Source organism: Lepidochelys olivacea (genome assembly GCF_965140295.1).
Source record: "Lepidochelys olivacea isolate rLepOli2 genome assembly, chromosome: 8".
Classification (NCBI taxonomy): domain Eukaryota; kingdom Metazoa; phylum Chordata; order Testudines; family Cheloniidae; genus Lepidochelys; species Lepidochelys olivacea.
Genome location: NC_140418.1, coordinates 1,342,172 through 1,357,000, shown reverse-complemented (window position 1 = coordinate 1,357,000; position 14,829 = coordinate 1,342,172). Strand labels below are relative to the sequence as shown.

At 59.4% G+C, this 14,829-nt stretch overlaps 1 protein-coding gene across 2 annotated transcripts in view; it reads left to right on the top strand.

Annotated features, from left to right (window-relative positions):
• Positions 1 to 14,829, top strand: part of UNC5A (unc-5 netrin receptor A) — a 71,704-nt gene that overhangs the window by 33,441 nt on the left and 23,434 nt on the right. For both annotated transcript variants that reach the window (XM_084635696.1, XM_084635695.1), the window contains exon 2: positions 3,115 to 3,336. In XM_084635696.1, the coding sequence (XP_084491822.1) occupies positions 3,115 to 3,336 (222 nt within the window). The remainder of the gene's footprint in view (positions 1 to 3,114; positions 3,337 to 14,829) is intronic.

Genomic DNA, 14,829 nt, shown 5'->3' with positions numbered 1-14,829 from the left:
CAGACAGACGGATGCCCCCCTGGCTGGGGCAGCACCAGACTCCTGTTCCCTGGGGTCAGGCCAAGGGGGAGAGGTAGTGTGCTGTGCGGGGGGGTGGGGAGTGTCCAGGTGCAGGCATGGGCTGACTGGGGGTGTCCAGGAACAGATGTTTGCTGCGTGAGGGTCAGGGGAGGGGCCAGGTGCAGGTCTCTTAGCAATGGGCATCCCATGCCCCACTCCAGCCCTGTCACCCAGGGGCTCTCAGACATTCCTGAGCCCCCTCCCTAGGCTGGTGGGGCCAGTTCCCTGCTGGGGTGGGAAGGAGCTGCCCAGTGAAGGAACAGCTCCTCCCTGTGGGCTCCGGGGGGTCCAGCTACGCAGCCCCCATGTTGGGATCCCCGATGCTGCTCCAGGCTCAGCACAGCCCGGCTCCCCCACGGCTCCACCGCCCAGGCATGGGCATTGACCTCTCCCTGTGGTGGCATGAGCAGGTGCCTGCCCAGCGCTGTGGGTGCTGGAGAAGTGAGTCGCGGCCCCTGCAGCTCACACGACGTTAAGTGCAGCCTGGGGGTGAAACCGGGTTCAGCGAGTGCCCTGTGTCACAGAGTCCCCAGGCTCCCCACGAAGCCAGGCAGGACTCTGGGGAAGTCTCCTTTCTGTGAGCAGCCTGTCTTCAGGACACACAGCTCACACAGCTTCCACCTTCCTGGGTCTGACCTCGGAGCATTTAGCATCCTCTGCCCCTCCGTGCGCTTCCCCCAGCGAGTCCGCTCAGGCGGGGCTCCTGGGGAAGCCAGAGGGTCCGGCTCCCCAACTCTGCAGTCAGACGGGACTCTCAGCCAGCCAGTAAAACAGAAGGTTTGTTAGACGACAGGAACATGGTCTAACACAGAGCTTGTAGGTGCAGAGAACAGGACCCCTCAGCCAGGTCCATTTTGGGGGGGCGTGAGCCAGACAACCCCGTCTGCCCTTCACTCCATGTCCCAGCCAACCCCAAACTGAATATCCCTCCAGCCTCTCCTCCTCTGGGCTTTTTCCCTTTCCCGGGCCAGGAGGTCACCGGATTCCTTTGTTCTCCAGCCCTTTAGCTCTCACCTTGCAGGAGGGAAGGGCCCAGGCCGTCAGTGGCCAGGAAACAGGGTGTCGGCCATTCTCTGTGTCCAGACTCCTGCACACACCTCACCTGTAGGGCTCTGCAACGATCATACACCCTTATCCCACCTCCTAGATAATTAAGAACTGCCTAGGGGAAACCGAGGCACCCCCACATTATTCAGAGGAAACATTAAGAAGAGTCCCACTTCGTCACACCCTGCTGGGCTTTGCGCTGATGAATTAGCCAGGGTGGGGGCAGCTGATGGAGCCAGGTGACCCCCCCACGCCGGCTGGGGCAGCAGGAGGCAGCTACTCAGGACTGTGACCCAGCCCTGGGGGGGCTTGTTCCAGGCTCTGCCCGGAGCCTGCTCCTGGAGGAGTCTGTGAACCCCCCTGTCCTGGCACTGTGCTCTCTGCCCGTTGCCCGCATCTGCGCTCGGTAACTGCCGGCTTTGCTGTCCCGGGGGGGCGGTCACGCTGTCACCGCGCCTCTCGGCCCTGGGAACCTCGCCGTAGCTGGGCTGCACAGACGAAGCTGAGGAAGGGTGGCAGAGCCCGCAGTGGTGACAGGTGTAAAACAGCGAGACCGTGCAGCCTCGCGTCCACACTGAGCTCTGCCAGGCGAAAATCCTGGGCTAAAGCAAACGCCGTGTCCCCAACCAGTGTGGGATAGCAGGGGGCTGCGTGTTGGGATTGAGGGGCACCGCGGAGCTGGGGCAGCAGGTTGGGTTGGATTGGCACCGGCAGAGCTGCATGTGTCTCTGGGCAGGGCAGACGGCGTTCCACGTGAGGGGCTGGCGGAGAGGCCAGCCCCAGCGAGGGAATGTAATGATTGCAAATCAGCGTGTGGTTATGGAAACCAGACCCTGCCAAAGTCCCTTCGTGTCTTTGCTCAGGAGATTCCAGGGGCCGTTCCCAGAGGGGGTCCTGTTGACATCAGAGACTTGGTGCCACACGACGTCCTGATTAGAAAACGACAATGATAGAAAATGAAAGTGGCCCACATTAGGTGGCTTAAAGCCTGGCCATGCACTGGGTCTCCAAAAGTAACTGTAACGGGGGTTGTCACGGCGCAGGGGCATGCTAGTGGGGTCCTGCGGGGTCAGTTCTTGGCCCTGCCCATGGAACGTCTTCATCACTGACCTGGGAGAAGACATAAAATCACCCCTGAAAAAGCTGGCAGTTGGCATCCAACCTGGGGCATGGGACGTAGTGAAGAGCCCAGGTCAGTGATACAGAGCCCCCAGATCACTCGTGAACGCTGCACGGCACACGGCTGAACGTAACTGTGTACACCAGGGGCCAGGAACGGCGGCCATACGTTCCGGGGGGTGGGGGCGGGGCTCTGAAAAAGGTCGGGGGCCATGGTGGAGAATCACCTGAACGTGAGTGCCCAGAGCAATGCTGGGGACAGGATCAAGAGTAGGCGCAGAGAGGTGATTTTCCCTGGTGCGACCGCGGCTGGAATCCGGTGCCCAGTTCTGGTGCCCGCAGTTCAAGAAGGATGTTGGCAAAGTGGGGAGGGGTCAGAGACGAGCCCCAGGAATGATGAAGGGGTTAGAAACCCGCCTTAGCACGACAGACTCCAGGGGATTCATCGATCTAGCTTACCAAAGAGAAAGTTGTGGGGTGAGTTGGTCTCAGTCTGTCAGGACCTACATGGGCAACAAATACTCACTAATGGGCCCCTCATCCCACAGGGAAAGGGCTGAGCAGGCCCAGGGGCCGGAAGCTGAAGGCAGATGAGTTCAGACTGGCAGTAGCGGCCCATTTTTAACAGGGAGGGGATTTCCTGAGGTCCTGGTGGATTCTCCATCATTTGAGGAGTTTTTCTAGGAGTGATTCTGGGTTGTCCCTGGCCTGTGACTTCTCCAGTCAGATGGGGTGAGCCCAGGGTCCCTGCTGGCCCTGGACTTGGTGACTCCAAAGGCTGGGTGCTGCCCCAGATGCTCTCCTTGGGGCTACTCTAGGGTGCAGCCTGGCTCCCTGCACCATCTCCCTGTCCCTGGGGGGCTCTGAGCCTCTCTCCTCTCCTGCCAGGTGCCCAGCAGAGCGCCACAGTGGCCAACCCCATGCCGGGGGCCTCTTCGGACCTGCTGCCCCGCTTCCTGCTGGAACCCCAAGATGTCTACATTGTAAAGAACAAGCCCGTGAGCCTGGCCTGCAGGGCGACGCCCGCCACCCAGATCTACTTCAAGTGCAACGGGGAGTGGGTGCACCAGGGCGAGCACGTCACGCAGCGCAGCACGGATCAGGGCACCGGTAAGGGCAGCGCCAGCCAGGCTGGGCTGGGGCCTGGGCATCGGGGCTGGATCAGCAAGGGCAGCGAAACCCCTTCAGCTGGCCATGCCCAGGGCCGGAAGCAGGGAGAGCTGGTGCCCTGCACCCCTTGTGCCCGATCGGAGACCTCGTGAGCTGGCCAGGGCTGGGCTGATCTGACACTGGCTCCAGGCACCCCCAGGTCTGGGGTGAATCTGACACAAGTGAGATGAGTTTGCTGGTCCCTGCGTGACACGTGCCCCCAGTGCAGGGTGGCCAGGCTGTAACATCGGGACATGCCTGCCTCGGTCAGGCTGGAGGAGCAGTGGGGGCCGGGCGAGGGAGATTGGGGGTGGCTGAGCTGGGGTTGGAAGGAGGAGCCCTAAGGGGAGAGGAGTCCCAGGAGTTGCTGTCCCAGAGCCTTGGAGAGGCCCAGGGCAGCAGAGCCGGGGTGTGTGTGCGCCATGTCGTGAGGAGGCTGGGCTGGGAGTGCGGCATGCGTGGGTGTCTGGGCTCGTCCCATGGCTACATGGGGAAGGCAGTGGGTCAAGCCCATGCTCCTGCTCTGGGCCCGACCTGGCCGGACCCTGCGTTCGCTGGCAGCACGAGGCCTGTCCCGTGGCACAGGGAGCCTGCCGGCAGCCAGGCCATGCTCCAGCTCCTTGGTGCACTGCGGGGCATCACACCCTGGCTCAGAGCCTGCTGTCGGCTCATTGGCCTGACGCTGCCCAGGCCTGGAGGACGGCACAGCTGGGTGGGCTCTGCCCCATCACTGCACAGCCTGGGGGGTGCCGTGTCCTGGCATGCAGGGCTGGGCTGGTTTGTGGGGGGTATGAAGCCTGCACTGTGAATGCGTAAGTGCCCAGGAGTGGGGCAGCCCCCCGGGGCAGTGAGTCAGAGGGTCTCCTTAAATGGCAGCGCTGTGCTTCTCCCCTGTGAACCGGGCTATGCCAGCCCGGCCGGTCCCACTCAGAGCTGCCCGGGGAAAAAGGCCCCGCCCCAGCCATGGCATCTCTCAGTGCCCACGATCCGAGGTGCCATCAGCCCCTGCACAACCGGGGCTGGGCCTGGGAACTGGGAAATCGGCCTTTCCACACCAAAGTGCCGCGCTGCCCCCTGCTGGCCCTAGGGCGGAGCACGGGGGGCCCTGGAGTGGAAGGGCTGCTCTGTGCAGAGCCGTGCCATGCACGGCACACTGGGGCAGGACACAGGCAGCGGCAGGGGGTCCCTGGCCTGCAAACTGCGGGGCTCCCATCTGCCCCCTCCCACTCCCTCTTCCAAGTCCGTGGGGTGGCCACACTGTGCCCACTCCGGGGTGTGGATGGCTTGTTCTGGAGCCCCCTGCTCGAGGGTGTCCTGTGGCCGCGCCCAGGCCAGGCTGGACAGAGCAGCTGGGGGAAGCCCTGCTCCAGTGTCCTTGCACCCTCCTCCTGGGCTTGTCCCTCCTCCCCGCTGGAGGCTGCATCTGCTCCTGCAGCTGCTGGCTCTCCCGGGCTGAGGGCAGGTGTCTCTGCAGCCTGGCGGGGACAGCAGCTGTCAGCGAGGCCTGTGTGTGGCAGGAGGGGTCCTGGGGGGGGGGGGGGGGGGGCTGGTGCCACAGCCAGCCTGTGTCAGAGGGAGGCGGGTGTGAGGATGTGACGCAGCAGGGAGGGGGGAGCGCTGACCTGGGAATGTGCCCTGGGGATGGGAGACCTGAGAGCCTGTCACCTGAGCCAGGAGGGGAGGGGGAGGTGACACCTCTGCCCAGGAATGTGAACAGAGGCTGCAGGAGGGAGCCTGCTGGGGGGTTTAGTTTCAATTTGGGGCTGGGTGGAGGAACACAGGGAACCCCAGGGCTGGGGTCTAAGCTCCCTGCTCCCCCAGAAGGACTTGACTGAGGGGTCCTGGGGGTACCCACAAGCTCTGTTGTGGACTGTGTTCCTGTTGTCCAATAAACCTTCTGTTTTACTGGCTGGCTGAGAGTCTCAGTGGATCCCAGGAAGAGGGGTGCGGGGCCTGGACTCCCCCACACTCCGTGACAACTGGTGGCAGCGGTGGGATGTACTGCACCCCGTGAACGGCGCTTCCTGCAGTAAGTGACTGGGGAACAGTAAAACGAAGGGGGATTGACGGAGACCAGGCGTGCTGAAGATTCAGAGAGAGACGGTTCCGGGGGCGGTTAACCCGTGGGAGTGTGTGACCAGAGAGAAGGACTTTTGCAGTAACAGGGTCCCCCGGGGGATTGCAGTGAGTGGTCCCAGGGGCAGAGGAGTCTGCAGCTCGACCCTGGCAAAGAGGTGGTGACCTCAAGAAGGGCTGGCACACTAAGGGCTTTTCCTGGAAATCGTAGAAAGCTGCCGAGCCTGCGAGTGGCCAGCACGGAGATGTACGCTAAACGCCTGAAGAGCGACCTGGTGGAGCTGTGCAGGCAGAGGGGGCTGCGCATCGGGAGGTCCACCAAGAAACAGCTGATTGCCCACTTGGAGGAGAGGGATTCCTTGGATGACCTGATCCCTGTCCCTGAGGGAAGCCGCCCAGTGGACACAGTGTGGGCCCTGGTGCCTGACCGGGCTGGGAGGGGTCAGACTGCTGCCGAGGACATCCCGAGACCCTTCCTACCTAGGCCTGGGGGAGGGGTTAGGGGAAGCCCAGCGAATACCAAGGGCACCCTGACCCCAGCAGCCAGCAGGGGATCCTCCTGGCGGAGCTCCCCATCCCTGGAGCGGAGGCGGCTGGAATGGGAGAGGGAGATGAAAATGAGGGAGCTGGAGGATCATGAAAAACAACGTCAGCATGAGGAGAAGCAACATAAGCATGAGCAGGAGGAGAAGAAGAAACAGAGGCAGCATGAAGAGAAGCAGAGACAGCATGAACTGGAGCTGGCCAGGCTGAGGAGCAGTGGGGCCCCGGCTGCAGTGAGGGAGGGGAACCCAAGACTGCAAGGAGCTTTGATAAGTGCTTCCTGGCCCAGCGGAAGGAGGGGGAGGACACAGATAGCTTCCTGACGGCCTTTGAGAATGCCTGCGAGCTGCACAGGGTTGACCCCGCAGACAGGCTCCAGTTCCTCACCCCCTTACTGGACCCCAAAGCCGTGGAGGTGTACAGCCGAATGACAGGGGCGGAGGCAGGGGACTATGAACTGTTCAAACAGGCCCTGCTCCGTGAGTTTGGGCTGACCCCCGAGATGTACCGGAGAAGGTTCCGGAGTCAGCGTAAAACGCCTGAGGTCACCTACCTACACCAGGCCAACCGGATGCAGGGGTATGCCCGCAAGTGGACAGCTGGGGCCCGAGCTAAAGAGGACCTGCTGGACCTAATCGTACTGGAGCAGCTGTATGATCAGTGCCCTTCCGACCTGAGGCTGTGGCTGGTGGACAAAAAGCTCGAGAACCCCCAGCACGCAGGGCAGCTGGCCGACGAGTTTGTGAACAGTCGGTCGGGGGTAGCTGGGAGGAGTCCCAAAAGAACAGGCCCCCCCCGATGCAGAGAGAGAGTCACCAGGGGGCCTCCCAGCGGGGAAATAGGGAGAACCCCCTCCCAAGGGGAACGCCTGGCGTCGGGCCCCTCCGACCCGCTCGAGGGGACCAACGTGACCTGAGCTGCTATCACTGTGGCCAGAGAGGCCACGTACGGTCCCAGTGCCCCGGGCTCAGGGACAGACTGAGCAGACCCAACCTACCCAGGGTTAAATGGGTAGGGACTAAGCTGGACGAGGGGCAGACGACCCAGGAAAGGGGGGCTACCAGTTTACCACCTGCGCAGGAGGGAAGAGTACCCCAGGCCAGCTCTGCCAGAGGGCCGGAGGCTCTGGACTCAGGGTGCTCGGTTTACAGGGTGGGCGCGGGGCTGTCCCTCCGGAGAGAGTGCCTTGTTCCCCTGGAGGTGGATGGGAGGAAGGTCAATGGATACTGGGATACGGGCGCGGAGGTGACGCTGGCCCGGCCCGAGGTGGTGGCCCCAGATCAGGTAGGTGTTAGGCACCACCCACCTGACCCTGACAGGGGTGGGCGGGACCCCATTTAAGGTGCCCGTGGCAAGGGTACACCTGAAATGGGGGGCCAAGGAGGGCCCCAAGGATGTGGGGGTACACCACCATTTGCCCACTGAAGTTTTGATGGGGGGAGACCTAGAGGACTGGCCAAGCAAGCCCCAGACCGCCCTGGTTGTGACCCATAGCCAGAGCCGGCGAGGGGCACTGCACCCTGACCTTGGGGAGGGTACCACACCGGAGGCGCAGGACCCTACCCTAGTGGGGAGGGAGCGCCGAGGGGCACGGCTCAGAGAGGCGGAGGCCTCAGCCCTGGTCACTGAGGGGGAACCGGGCCCCGTCCCTGCCCCAGCCGCTGAGTTCCAGGCCGAGTTGAGGAAAGATCCCTCCTTGCGGAAGCTCAGGGACCTGGCCGACCTCAGTGTGGGACGGACCATGAGGAGAGGCTGCCAGGAGAGGTTCCTGTGGGAGAAGGGGTTCCTGTACCGAGAATGGGCTCCCACAAGAGAAGTAGAGTCCTGTGGGGTCAGGAGGCAGCTGGGGGTCCCCCAGAAGTATCGCCGCAGGCTCCTGTCCCTGGCCCACGACATCCCCCTCGCAGGGCACCAGGGAATCCGGCGCACCCGGCAGAGGTTGCTACAGAACTTTTACTGGCCCGGGGTCTTTACCACGGTCCGGCAGTATTGCCGATCCTGTGACCCCTGTCAGAGGGTGGGGAAGGCCCGGGACAAGGGGAAAGCGGCTTTGAGACCTTTGCCCATCATAGAGGAGCCTTTCCAGAAGGTGGCCATGGACATCGTGGGGCCTCTCAGCAGGACGACCCGGTCGGGGAAGAAATACATTCTGGTGGTGGTAGATTTTGCCACCCGCTACCCCGAGGCAGTGCCCTTAGCTTCCATTGAAGCAGACACCGTGGCCGACGCGCTCCTGACCATTTTCAGCCGAGTGGGGTTCCCCAAGGAAGTCTTGACAGACCAAGGATCCAACTTCATGTCGGCCCTGCTCCGGTGCTTGTGGGAGAAATGTGGGGTCCGGCACGACTGGGCCTCAGCTTATCACCCCCAGTCCAATGGGCTGGTGGAGAGGTTTAACGGGACGCTAAAGATGATGCTGAGAACCTTTATGGACCAGCACCCGCAGGATTGGGACAAGTACTTACCTCACCTGCTGTTCGCGTACAGGGAGGTGCCCCAGGAGTCTGCCGGATTTTCGCCTTTCGAACTGTTATATGGAAGGAGGGTGAGGGGCCCGCTGGACCTGATGAGAGACGAGTGGGAGGGGAAGGCCACTCCCGATGGAGAGTCAGTGGTGGAGTATGTCCTGATCTTCCGAGAGAGACTGGCTGAACTCATGGGCCTGGCCAGGGAGAATCTGGCCAGAGCCCAGAGGAAGCAGAAGGTCTGGTATGACCGCACGGCGCGGGCCCGTGCCTACGCCACCGGGGATCAGGTGATGGTTCTCATCCCCGTGAGAAAGAGCAAACTACAGGCCGCCTGGGAGGGCCCTTTCAAGGTCGTCAAGCAGCTCAATGAGGTAAACTATGTGGTGGAGCTGTCGAACCGGGCGCACCACCGCCGGGTGTACCATGTGAATATGATGAAGCCATATTATGCCAGGGGGAATGTGGTGTTGGCCGTGTGTGGACAGTGGGAGGAGCAGGGAGATGACCCTTCAGTAGATCTATTCCCTGGGACCGGAGCTGGTTCCCCCCTGGAAACAATTCCCCTCTCGGATCAGCTAACCCCTGCCCAGCAAGCTGAGGTCAGGGAGGTGCTGCATCCGTACGGACAGCTGTTTTCCAACCAGCCTGGACGCACTAATCTGACTGTCCACCGGGTGCAGACAGGGTCACACCCGCCGATAAGATGCTCCCCCTTCCGAGTCACAGGGAAAACTGCTCAGGACCTGGAAAGAGAGGTCCGGGACATGCTGGCTTTGGGGGTGATCCAGCCATCGGCCAGCCCTTGGGCCTCGCCGGTGGTGCTGGTCCCCAAAAAGGACGGGTCGGTCCGGTTCTGTGTGGACTATCGGAAGCTCAATGCCATCACTGTATCTGATGCCTACCCCATGCCCAGGCCGGACGAGCTTCTAGACAAGCTGGGAGGAGCTCGATACCTTATCACCAGGGACCTTACAAAGGGCTACTGGCAAGTGCTGCTGGATGCAGATGCCCGACTGAAATCGGCCTTTATCACCCCTCTGGGGCTCTGTGAGTTCCTGACCCTGCCTTTCGGCCTCAAGGGAGCGCCGGCCACCTTCCAGCGCCTGGTGGACCAGCTACTGAGGGGGATGGAGAGTTTTGCCATGGCGTATATGGATGACATCTGTGTCTTTAGCCAGACCTGGGAGGACAACGTGTCCCGGGTTAGACAAGTGCTGGACCGACTCCAGGGGGCTGGGCTGACTGTAAAAGCGGAGAAGTGCAAGGTGGGGATGGCGGAAGTATCTTACCTGGGCTATCGGGTGGGGAGCGGCCGCCTAAAGCCGGAACCAGCCAAGGTGGAGGTGATCAGAGACTGGCCCGCTCCCCACACCAAAAAGCAGGTCCAAGCCTTTATTGGGATGGCAGGATACTACCTAAGGTTTGTGCCCCACTTTAGCGCCATAGCCACCCCCATCACTGAGCTATGCAAGAAGGGGAAGCCAGACAAGGTGGTCTGGACCGAGCAGTGCCAGGAGGCTTTCCGGGCGCTGAAGGAGGCTCTGGTCAGTGGCCCAGTTCTGGCAAACCCAGACTTTGACAAGCCCTTTGTGGTGTTCACCGACGCCTCCGACACAGGACTGGGGGCGGTGTTAATGCAGGAGGATGAAAAGGGGGAGAGACACCCCATCGTGTACCTGAGCAAGAAGTTGCTACCCCGGGAGCAACACTACGCGGCCATCGAGAAGGAGTGCCTGGCCATGGTGTGGGCCCTCCAGAAACTAGAGCCCTATCTCTTCGGGCGACACTTCACCGTCTACACCGACCACTCTCCCCTGACCTGGCTGCACCAGATTAAAGGAGCCAACACCAAGCTCCTGAGATGGAGCCTGCTCCTGCAGGATTACGACATGGACGTGGTCCACGTGAAGGGAAGGGCCAACCTGATAGCGGATGCGCTGTCCCGGAGAGGGGGCCCCGAACTTCCCCAGGTCACTGGTCAGCGTGACCCCGCTCAGTTCAGTCTCGAAGGGGGGAGAGATGTGACCATGTGAGGCAGCAGGGAGGGGGGAGCGTTGACCTGGGAATGTGCCCTGGGGATGGGAGACCTGAGAGCCTGTCACCTGAGCCAGGAGGGGGAGGGGGAGGTGACACCTCTGCCCGGGAATGTGAAGACAGGCTGCAGGAGGGGGCCTGCTGGGGGGGTTTAGTTTCAGTTTGGGGCTGGGTGGAGGAACACAGGGAACCCCAGGGCTGGGGTCTAAGCTCCCTGCTCCCCCAGAAGGACTTGACTGAGGGGTCCTGGGGGTACCCACAAGCTCTGTCTTGGACTGTGTTCCTGTTGTCCAATAAACCTTCTGTTTTACTGGCTGGCTGAGAGTCTCAGTGAATCCCAGGAAGAGGGGTGCAGGGCCTGGACTCCCCCACACTCCGTGACACCGGGGAGTGGGTTGTGTATGCAGTACTCTGCGCGGGGGGAGAGGAGCCGGGGAACAAGGGGGAGAGGTCTGAGCTCCCCTCAGTCACTGAGATGCAGCAACATAGCTGGCCAGCTGTGCCCAGGCCTGGGGTAGCGGGGGCTGCAGGTCGGACCTGAGGGGCACTGACAGAGCTGGGGGGAGGTGCCAGGGGTCCACTGGATGGTGCTACGTCCCAGCTTTGGAACAGCCTCTGGAGGACCCCTAGGTTCACCGGGGGAAGGAGACCAAAGCCCTGAGGTAAGTGGGGAAGTGGGGTACCGGGAGGAAGTACGAGCAGGAGAACGCAAGAGGGGAGGGCTCCTGCCTCATACTGAGAAAGCCGGACAATCAGCGAGTTCTCTCAAGTGCCTATACACAAAGGCAAGAAGCCTGGGAAACAAGCAGAGAGAACTGGAAGTCCTGGCACAGTCAAGGAATTAAGATGTGATTGGAATAACAGAGACTTGGGGGATAACTCACATGACTGGAGTACTGTCATGGATGGATATAAACTGTTCAGGAAGGGCAGGAAGGGCAGAAAAGGTGGGGGAGTTGCATTGTATGTAAGGGAGCAATAAGACTGCTCAGAGCTCAAGTATGAAACTGCAGCAAAACCTGAGAGTCTCTGGATTAAGTTTAGAAATGCGAGCAACAAGGGTGATGTCGTGGTGGGAGTCTGCTATAGACCACTGGACTAGGGGGATGAGGCTTTCTTCTGGCAACTTACAGAAGTGACTAGATCGCAGGCCCTGGTTCTCATGGGAGACTTCAATCACCCTGATATCTGCTGGGAGAGCAATACAGCAGTGCACAGACAATCCAGGAAGTTTTTGGAAAGTGTAGGGGACAATTTCCTGGCGCAAGTGCTGGAGGAACCAACTAGGGGCAGAGCTCTTCTTGACCTGCTGCTCACAAACTGGGAAGAATTTGTAGGGGAAGCTAAAGTGGATGGGAACCTGGGAGGCAGTGACCATGAGATGGTTGAGTTCAGGATCCTGACACAAGGAAGAAAGGAGAGCCGCAGAATATGGACCCTAGACTTCAGAAAAGCAGACTTTGACTCCCTCAGGGAATGGATGGGCAGGATCTCCTGGGAGAACATGAGAGGGAAAGGAGTCCAGGAGAGCTGGCTGTATTTTAAAGAATCCTTATTGAGGTTGCAGGAACAAACCATCCCGATGTGTAGAAAGAACAGTAAATATGGCAGGTGACCAGCTTGGCTTAACAGTGAAATTCTTGCTGATCTTCAACACAAAAAGGAAGCTTACAAGAAGTGGAAGATTGGACGAATGACCAGAGAAGAGTATAAAAATATTGCTCGGGCATGCAGGAGTGAAATCAGGAAGGCCAAATCACACCTGGAGTTGCAGCTAGCAAGAGATGTTAAGAGTAACAAGAAGGGTTTCTTCGGGTATGTTAGCAACAAGAAGAAAGTCAAGGAAAGCGTGGGCCCCTTACTGAATGAGGGAGGCAATCTAGTGACAGAGGATGTGGAAAAAGCTAATGTACTCAATGCTTTCTTTGCCTCTGTCTTCACAAACAAGGTCAGCTCCCAGACTGCTGCACTGGGCAGCACAGCATGGGGAGGAGGTGACCAGCCCTCTGTGGAGAAAGAGGTGGTTCGGGGCTATTTAGAAAAGCTGGATGAGCACAAGTCCATGGGGCCAGATGCGCTGCATCTGAGAGTGCTAAAGGAGTTGGCGGATGTGATTGCAGAGCCATTGGCCATTATCTTTGAAAACTCTTGGTGATCGGGGGAAGTCCCGGATGACTGGAAAAGGCTAATGTACTGCCCATCTTTAAAAAAGGGAAGGAGGAGGATCCTGGGAACTACAGGCCAGTCAGCCTCACCTCAGTCCCTGGAAAAATCATGGAGCAGGTCCTCAAGGAATCAATTCTGAAGCACTTAGAGGAGAGGAAAGTGATCAGGAACAGTCAGCATGGATTCACCAAGGGCAAGTCATGCCTGATGTGGCAAATTGCCAGTACAATTGTGATGGGTCCCCACGCTTCCTCTTCTTGGGGGGGGGGGTTCAGGGTGCAGTTTCCTGCCCCTGAATTAGGGTATCTACTGTCCCACTAGTAACCCAGAGAAGGGGAGTGGGGAGGGAGGGACCTGCCCTCTACTCCAATCCCAGCCCAGGGGCCCTAAGGATAGTGGTGAACCACTTGAACTAGTGCTTCCTTCCCCTGGGCTACTTCCCTCTTCAGCTTGTGGGGCTTCCTGCCCCCTCTCTCTGCACAAGCCAGGTGTCTCTTTACCTAGGGTCTTGGTCTTCTAGCCAGCCACAGCACTTCTCCAAACTCTCCTCTGCTCAAACTGCTCCTGCTCCTTCCCCTGGCTGATTGAAGCAGGGGGATTTTATTAGGTGACTAGGTTCAGGTGCTCTAATTGGCTTCAGGTGCTTTTAATTAATCTATAGAAATCTTTCTTCCCTCTACAGGGAATGAGGCTTCTCCTCATCCTGGGATTTACGTCTCTCTCCTAGATCACTCTCCTGCTGCCTTCTGGCCATGCTGTATCACACTGACTAATCTAATTGCCTTCTATGACGAGAAAACTGGTTCTGTGGATGAAGGGAAAGCAGTGGATGTATTGTTTCTTGACTTTAGCAAAGCTTTTGACATGGTCTCCCACAGTATTCTTGTCAGCAAGTTAAAGAAGTATGGGCTGGATGAATGCACTATAAGGTGGGTAGAAAGTTGGCTAGATTGTCGGGCTCAACGGGTAGTGATCAATGGCTCCATGTCTAGTTGGCAGCCGGTATCAAGCGGAGTGCACCAAGGGTCCGTTCTGGGGCCGGTTTTGTTCAATATCGGCCCAAAAGAAACCTGATGAGGTTCAACAAGGACAAGTGCAGAGTCCTGCACTTAGGACGGAAGAATCCAATGCACCGCTACAGACTAAGGACCGAATGGCTCGGCAGCAGTTCTGCAGAAAAGGACCTGGGCGTTACAGTGGACAAGAAGCTGGATATGAGTCAGCAGTGTGCCCTTGTTGCCAAGAAGGCTAATGGCATTTTGGGCTGTATAAGTAGGGGCATAGCGAGCAGATCGAGGGACGTGATCGTTCCCCTCTATTCAACATTGGTGAGGCCTCATCTGGAGTACTGTGTCCAGTTTTGGGCCCCACACTTCAAGAAGGATGTGGATAAATTGGAAAGCGTCCAGCGGAGGGCAACAAAAATGATTAGGGGACTGGAACACATGAGTTATGAGGAGAGGCTGAGGGAACTGGGATTGTTTAGTCTGCAGAAGAGAAGAATGAGGGGGGATTTGATAGCTGCTTTCAACTACCTGAAAGGGGGTTCCAAAGAGGATGGATCTAGACTGTTCTCAATGGTAGCAGATGACAGAACGAGGAGTAATGGTCTCAAGTTGCAGTGGGGGAGGTTTAGGTTGGATATTAGGAAAAACTTTTTCCCTAGGAGGGTGGTGAAACACTGGAATGCGTTACCTAGGGAGGTGGTAGAATCTCCTTCCTTAGAAGTTTTTAAGGTCAGGCTTGACAAAGCCCTGGCTGGGATGATTTAATTGGGGATTTAATTGGGTCCTGCTTTGAGCAGGGGGTGGGACTAGATGACCTCCTGAGGTCCCTTCCAACCCTGATATTCGATGATTCCCAGGGAGCCAGACCCCCTGAGGAAAAAAGCCCCGCCCCAGCCATGGCATCTTTCAGTGCCCACAATCTGAGGTGCCCTCAGCCCCTGCACAACTGGGGCTGGGCCTGGGAACCGGGAAATCGGCCTTTCCGCACCAAAGTGCCGCGCTGCCTCCTGCTGGCACTTCCTCCAGGGTGGGCCCCGCGGCCTCACCGCCTCCTCAGACTCCACCGCCTCCAGCCCCCCGGCTCCCCCTGGGAGCTCTGCCCAGCGAGTCCAGCTGAGCCAGACGCTGCCGGGAGAGACGTGTCCCCTCCGCGGGGGCAA